The 6,782-nt window shown below is 44.5% G+C and overlaps 1 protein-coding gene across 1 annotated transcript; it reads left to right on the top strand.

Moving 5' to 3' along the window:
- Positions 1 to 223: 223 nt before the first annotated feature.
- Positions 224 to 6,545, top strand: LOC145402312 (glycine receptor subunit alpha-4-like). Its single transcript, XM_080274451.1, has 9 exons — positions 224 to 370; positions 1,703 to 1,785; positions 2,070 to 2,213; positions 3,096 to 3,178; positions 4,011 to 4,145; positions 4,434 to 4,534; positions 4,867 to 5,027; positions 5,573 to 5,699; positions 6,027 to 6,545. The coding sequence occupies exons 1-9, from the start codon at positions 281 to 283 to the stop codon at positions 6,543 to 6,545; spliced, it is 1,443 nt and encodes a 480-aa protein (XP_080130577.1). The 5' UTR covers positions 224 to 280.
- The last annotated feature ends 237 nt before the right edge of the window (positions 6,546 to 6,782 follow it).

Below are 6,782 nucleotides of genomic sequence, written 5' to 3'. Positions count from 1 at the left end.
CTCGTTTTTACTTCAATCTCATTTACATCATGCCACTCATCCCACTCGGGGCCCCTCACCATCATCCATCTCACCCCACTCACTTCTCTCACCCCACTCACTCCACTTATCTTTGATCATTCCACCATCCTGTTCCTCACACCACTCACCTTCCAGCCCACTCATCCATCAACCCACTCAGCTAACCCCCTCTCACCCCACTCACTGCAGGACTGAGGTTGACGGCGGTGTTCTCAGCTTCAACGACCTGCTGCCTGAGAACCCCAAGGACTACGACAAGATGCGTCCACCCAAGAAGCAGGGACGGCCCACCAACGTCTACTTCCACGTTACCGTCATGGGCATCGACTCCATCAACGAAAACTCAATGGTGGGTCTCTCTCTCTCTCTCTCTCTCTCTCTCTCTCTCTCTCTCATAGCCACTACACTACACACAAACAAATCCATTCTGTCCTTTTCTTTTACAATTGTACTTAGAGTAAAAATGATCTCCCCACATTAATATTAACGCAGTAAAGCCTCGCCAGGGCCACAAAGTTCTCTCTGGTTGCACCCAAGTTTTTTTTTCCCCCGCAATGTTTCCTCAGGTCCCAGATTTCCCTTGTAATTTTCTTTTCACCCCCAACGAGCCTCCTGTCGCCACAGAAACTTCCAGGCTTAAACATCTATCATTATCGTCGCCATTTTGACGGTTTTAAGGGACTACTTATACACCATTTTTTTTCCTAGGCTTATTCTGGTCACGTAGGCTGAGAGAGAGAGAGAGGGAGAGAGAGAGAGAGAGAAAGAGAGAGAGAGAGAGAGAATAAAGTAGTCTGTAATCTTACACTAAGAATTTTAAGCCACACTCACAGCATTATCAAAGTGAATTAATAAATCAGAGAATCTAAGTTAAATATTACGCCAATCCAATTAATATTCCACAAACGCCCAATCCTCCTCAGAATGACTTACATTTCTTCCTTTCTCCTCCCACTCGTTATCAGAATAATGGATCACCCCAAACAACGATGTAATAACGTTTTTTGTCCTCATTACCTCCCAGGAATAGTGACATTAGGACCAACATTAACGATACTGGCAACTTAATTAAAACAATTGTCGGACAGGGCTTTTGTTTAGGGGGATATAATAGCTGGCCAAGAGAGAGAGAGAGAGAGAGAGAGAGAAAGAGAGGGGAGGGGGAAGGAAAGAAGGGAGGAAGGAAAGAATCAGAAAACCAAGGAGTGAAACAACAGATATTATTACTGAAGCATTTATAGTTTCAATTCACATAATTTTCTTTGCCATTTCTCCTCTCCAGGTCCTTTTTCGTCATTCGTATCTTCTTTCCCTCTCTTCACCCAAATGGCTTCCCTCTCTTCCTTATTTCTTTGTCTCTACTTTTCCCTACTCCGTTCTCCACTCAGTCCATTCTTCCCTTTCTTTCTTCTTTTCTGGCTGCCCCCCCTCCTCCCCTCCCCTCCTTCCTCTTATCTTTCTCTCCAATTTCTATCCATACCTCCCTCTCTCGTTCTGCCCTTACCTCTCTCTCTCTCTCTCTCTCTCTCTCTCTCTCTCTCTCTCTCCTCCTTCCTCTTATCTTTCTGTCTCCAATTTCTATCCATACCTCCCTCTCTCGTTCTGCCCTTACCTCTCTCTCTCTCTCTTCTCTCTCTCTCTCTCTCTCTCTCTCTCAACTAACCCACTTTCTCTTCCGCAGACCTACGTAGCCGACATCTTCTTCGCCCAGTCGTGGAAGGATCATCGACTTAGACTGCCGGATAACATGAACTCGAGCTACAGGTGAGAGAGAGTTAGAGAGAGAGAGAGAGAGAGAGAGAGAGAGAGAGAGAGAGAGATAACCCAAGACATGCAGATGGAAGATAAATAGACAGTTACAGACAGATAAACTGGTATTTTGATCGTTAGATATACTGGGCAATAAGACATACAGATACATACAGATGAACAGGAGACATAAAGAAACCAAACTGAGGATGGGAAAGAAAGATATAAAGAACGAAAAGTAAAAAATGAAACAGTAATGATCCTCAAACCACCCTAACGACCCTTAACGCCCCAACCAGGCTGTTAGAGGTGGACTGGCTGAAGGAGATGTGGCGGCCTGACAGTTTCTTCAAGAACGCCAAACAGGTCACCTTCCAAACCATGACCATCCCAAACCACTACGTCTGGCTACATAAGGATTCGACTATTCTCTATATGGTCAAGTAAGTTTGCTACTGATTTTTTTTTAGGGGAAGTAGGGGACAGCTGTGGGAATGTATGTGGGTCGGTGTTGGTTTGTGAATGAGTTTGGTTGATAATGGTTTGTATTCGGGTGGTTTGTGAGTTTAGATGTTTCAGAATGAAAGTCGGTAGAATTTCGGGAGCGATAGTTACGGTGGGTGTATAAGGCTGGATCCAAGCCTGTGTGTGTGTGTGTGTGTGTGTGTGTGTGTGTGTGTGTGTGTGTGTGTGTGTGTGTGTGTGTGTGTGTGTGTGTGTGTGTGTGTGTGTGTGTGTGTGTGTGTGTGTGTGTGTGTGTGATTAAATTTAGAATTGTTATAAACAAAACTACAAAGGACAGTTTTAGGCATTATGTATGAGAAAGTGGATAATGGGTATATGAATACGTTATGGGGCATATGCACATTTGGACTCATATACTGTGGATCTGGGGACTGAAACTGATGGTTGTATTTGGATTTTATTATTTTAGTTAGGTGAATGCACACGCACTTTAACTAAATAAATGTTTTATAGTTACGTAATACGCGTATGGCCACCCCTCTCTGTCTCACTCAAAACGCACAAATGCTCTAACTTTCCCAATTACCCTAGCGTCTCTCTCTCTCTTGAAATTCTAAAAAAAATCTACACATTAAAATATCAGTAACACCTGACACTTCACGACTGAAAAAAATAAACAATAAGAAAAACTCCACACTTAACCAAAAACTCTAAACACACACACACACACACACACACACACACACACACACACACGAAAAACTACACGGCCACAAAAATATATCGACTTCATAAACGCTCAATAATTACATAAACTTTTACCAACAAACTAATGTCACTCTACGTCACTTCCTTCCCAGGCTGACGTTAACCCTCTCGTGCGCCATGAACTACGCCATCTACCCACACGACACGCAGGAGTGCAAGATGCAGATGGAGAGTCGTAAGTACCAACATGGATTTATCTGAAGGATTAATGGGGGATTTTGCAGGCACGATGGCTCAGTGGTTACCAAATTCGCCTTCCAGTGTGCAAGAGCCCAGAGTCTGCGATTCGATGTCTTGGTTGTGGCAGACACTGAAAGTAGATGTTGGTAGTACGTCCTTACATACACAAGCTACATACAGGTTCTAAAACACACACACACACACACACACACACACACACACACACACACACAGTACCACTCTAGTATTGGTAGACCCTCATTTCTGAAGGGCTAATTCTGGCTTCTCTCTTCCTGAGGGAAGGTCCGGTACAACCGTGGCTCTTATACGGAATGATACACATATACACAGGGGAATGCAAGAGTGTTTTTTTGTGTGTGGGGGGGGTATCAATATTTATTTTGCCAAATTAGGGAGTACACCGGGAGTTTTAGAATTAGCTACTTGATGTGTATATAACAGTACCTAGAGATTATAATGGATTGGCAGGGAATTACATTGAATTACAGGGGATTATAGAGGTTTACCTGAGAATTATAGAGATTCTCTTAGGAAAGACAGGCTAACTTGGTATTGTGACACAGTATATGATTACCAGAGGATTATAGAGGATTACTTGGGAAGTATAAAGGGTTACTTGGATACAGAGACGTTATTATTTGGCTTCAAGAATACTTACTATTATCAAGATATTACCCTAGTTAACGTACCGGTAATGACTGTGTCACAGTTAAAAACACCGATACCAAGGTACCTCTGATTACTTTGCTGCCACTTCGCTACTGCCCTATATATGTTTCTCTCTCCTCTCCCCCTCCCCCCCCCAGTTTCGCACACCACAGAGGACCTTGTGTTCGACTGGGAGCCAGAGGTGCCCCTGGTGGTGGACGACAACATAGAACTGCCCCAGTTTGATCTCGTCGGCAACCACACCGCCGACTGCACACAGGTCTATCACACAGGTCTGTTACAGTCACGTCAGTCCGTATGGGTAAGGTCTTTTGAAGGAGGTTTAGGGTTGTCTGGGGTTGTAAATGGGTAGATAAAGGTTGTACAGAGGTTGTTTGGGTTTGCCTGAACTGGTATCTTTTTTCTTGAAATCTTTTTGTCTCCTGAACAACTAAATTCATACGTGATAGGATATACTGAACCAAGGAGTGAAGGAAAATGTGTTTACAACACTTGTGAATTACACCACCACACTACTAGAAACCTTCATTATTCATTTCCCTTCTCGCCTTCTCCCTTAGGTAACTTCACATGCCTGGAGGTGGTGTTTCAACTCCGTCGTCGACTTGGTTATTACCTCTTCCACACCTACATGCCCACCTGCCTCATAGTTATCATGTCGGTAGGTGCCAGTTTTAACATTACATCCAATTCCCAAATTATTTTTCACTTTACAGTACCGTATATCTAGCTATTACGTAAAGCGTTTTCTGCCATTATATCCAATTTTCTTCATCATTTCCACCTGTTTTCAACTTTCCACCTATTATTATCAAACAACCTCCAACCTAGTTTTTCACTTACAGATCCTTGCAATCTTGTTCTGAAAAATCTACCAGTTTTAAGCTGCATTTCAGCTCAATTATCAGCTCACTTCTACCTGGTTTTTAACTCATTCTACCATGCACCCCGTTACTCTTCATTTTCAACCATTTCTTTTCCTTAAATTTTTAGTGGGTGTCGTTCTGGATCAAACCCGAGGCCGCCCCTGCCCGCGTGACTCTGGGCGTGACCTCACTGCTGACCCTCTCCACCCAGCACGCCAAGAGTCAAGCATCCCTGCCTCCTGTTTCATACATCAAGATCATCGATATGTTCATGTCCACCTGCACTGTGTAAGTATTACCTACCTGCCGACTAATCAGTTATCTGACTCTACATCTTTATTTTTATCTCTGTCCCTCATGCACGTGATTCAGTTTAGCTTTCTGTCTGTCAATCCTCTGATTTTTTTTCTTTTTGTTCTGCTTTCTATTATTTTCTCTCATACAGCCCAAGCTTTGCTTATGTCTGTCTCCTTCATACACGGATATACCTTTGCGGTATTTAATTCATCCAGCTTAGAACAGATAATAATCTCCATTATCATGTAATCAGAGTTAATAGATCAGTCAGTATTAGCAAGCAAACCATTAACAGCCAGACTACGCAACTAATAACCAAACCATTCTCTAAACAAGCAAACCACCCTTATTACTGTCCAGGATCTTGAATTTGGGGCTCTATTATCTTGTTTTTGTTTTATCCTGGACGGAAAAGTCTTGAGGGCTCCTGGCCTTTGGTTCCTTCTTTCTTGCAAACACACACACACACACACACACACACACACACACACACACACACACACACAAAAACACCTAATCCCCTCGTTCGCTTGCAGGTTCGTGTTCTTGGCCCTAATGGAGTACGCTTTGGTGAACATCGTGCTGGGGGACGGGCCTGAAGTGCCGCCTAAGAATAAGAAGGGGGATCAGCACAAGGCCTTCCCGCACGTATGTCAGACCAAGGTGCTTATTTGGGGATTTGACGGGATATCGGGGATTTTGCGAGGTTAAAGGGAAGTTGTACAGAGGTTTATGGGAGTTGCATGGGATTTTGTGGAATGATTAGGCTACAAAGGGAACTATGGTGATACAAGTGGACAAGGTATGATTGATATTAAAGGGGATTTACAAGGTAAAAATGGTGGAGAGTTTCTAGGCTGTTTATGGGTTTGCCAAGGCCAGGGAATCAAGATTTACTAGGAACTGAAGGGTTTACTTCGGGTTACAGAGGAATTATTATGTCATTTAAGGAGCATAACGACAGCATCTCATTTCCTGTTTCGTTTCCAGGAAAACGGTCGTGTTGCACTTGCTACCCTGGGTCCGTCAGCCTTCCCATCACGACCCCACGAGCTGCAAGAAAACCCCACCTACCCCCACGATCCTCCACCACCACCCTCCACCATCACTTTGGCCCACCCCACCCCCATCCGCGGACCGTCCCTCCCGCACCACCCTCTACCCCATCCCATCCCGCACCATCCACACCCACACCACCACCACCACCGCCCACACATCCACCACTACCCACACCACGAACCCACCCCACCTCCACAGTACCTCCCCCACCCTCCCCCGCCCATGAGGCATCCCCATCCGCCTCCTCAAGGGTATGGGGACCTCCTCTACCCCCCACTCCCAGCCGTGCCACCCCCACCGCCCCCTCCCGCCCGTATGCCAGGTCCCACCCCTGCCCAGAAGAGAAGGGCAAAGGCGATTCTTGTGGACAGGTTTTCTCGTGTTTTCTTCCCCTCTACCTTCGGCCTCATCAATGGCATTTACTGGATAATCTTCTGGCTCTACCTATAAGATTATTTGAGTGTATGTGGATAATTTTAGGGACCTAGGAATAATAACTGTGGCTCTACCTTTAAGAACATTCGGGTGTGAATAATTTTAAGGAAGTACTCAGTGGAAACAGTAATAATTTTGGCTCTACCTTTAAGATTATTCAGGTGTATGTGGGTAATTTTAAGGATAGTGGCGAGTTAATGTAAAATCACTTGGCTTTATCTTCTACAACGCTAGGTATGGTATATGGATTAT

Source organism: Coenobita brevimanus, chromosome 57 (assembly GCF_032717465.1).
Source record: "Coenobita brevimanus isolate Jiangsu-jjx chromosome 57, ASM3271746v2, whole genome shotgun sequence".
Lineage (NCBI taxonomy): Eukaryota > Metazoa > Arthropoda > Malacostraca > Decapoda > Coenobitidae > Coenobita > Coenobita brevimanus.
This window is presented reverse-complemented; position numbering and strand designations above follow the sequence as displayed.

Coding starts and splice junctions, on each gene's coding strand:
- LOC145402312 (XM_080274451.1), top strand. CDS start 281: ATGCGTCCACCCAAGAAGCAGGGACGGCCCACCAACGTCTACTTCCAC. Junction 371..1,702: donor CCATCAACGAAAACTCAATG/GTGGGTCTCTCT, acceptor TCTCTTCCGCAG/ACCTACGTAGCCGACATCTT. Junction 4,535..4,866: donor GCCTCATAGTTATCATGTCG/GTAGGTGCCAGT, acceptor TTAAATTTTTAG/TGGGTGTCGTTCTGGATCAA.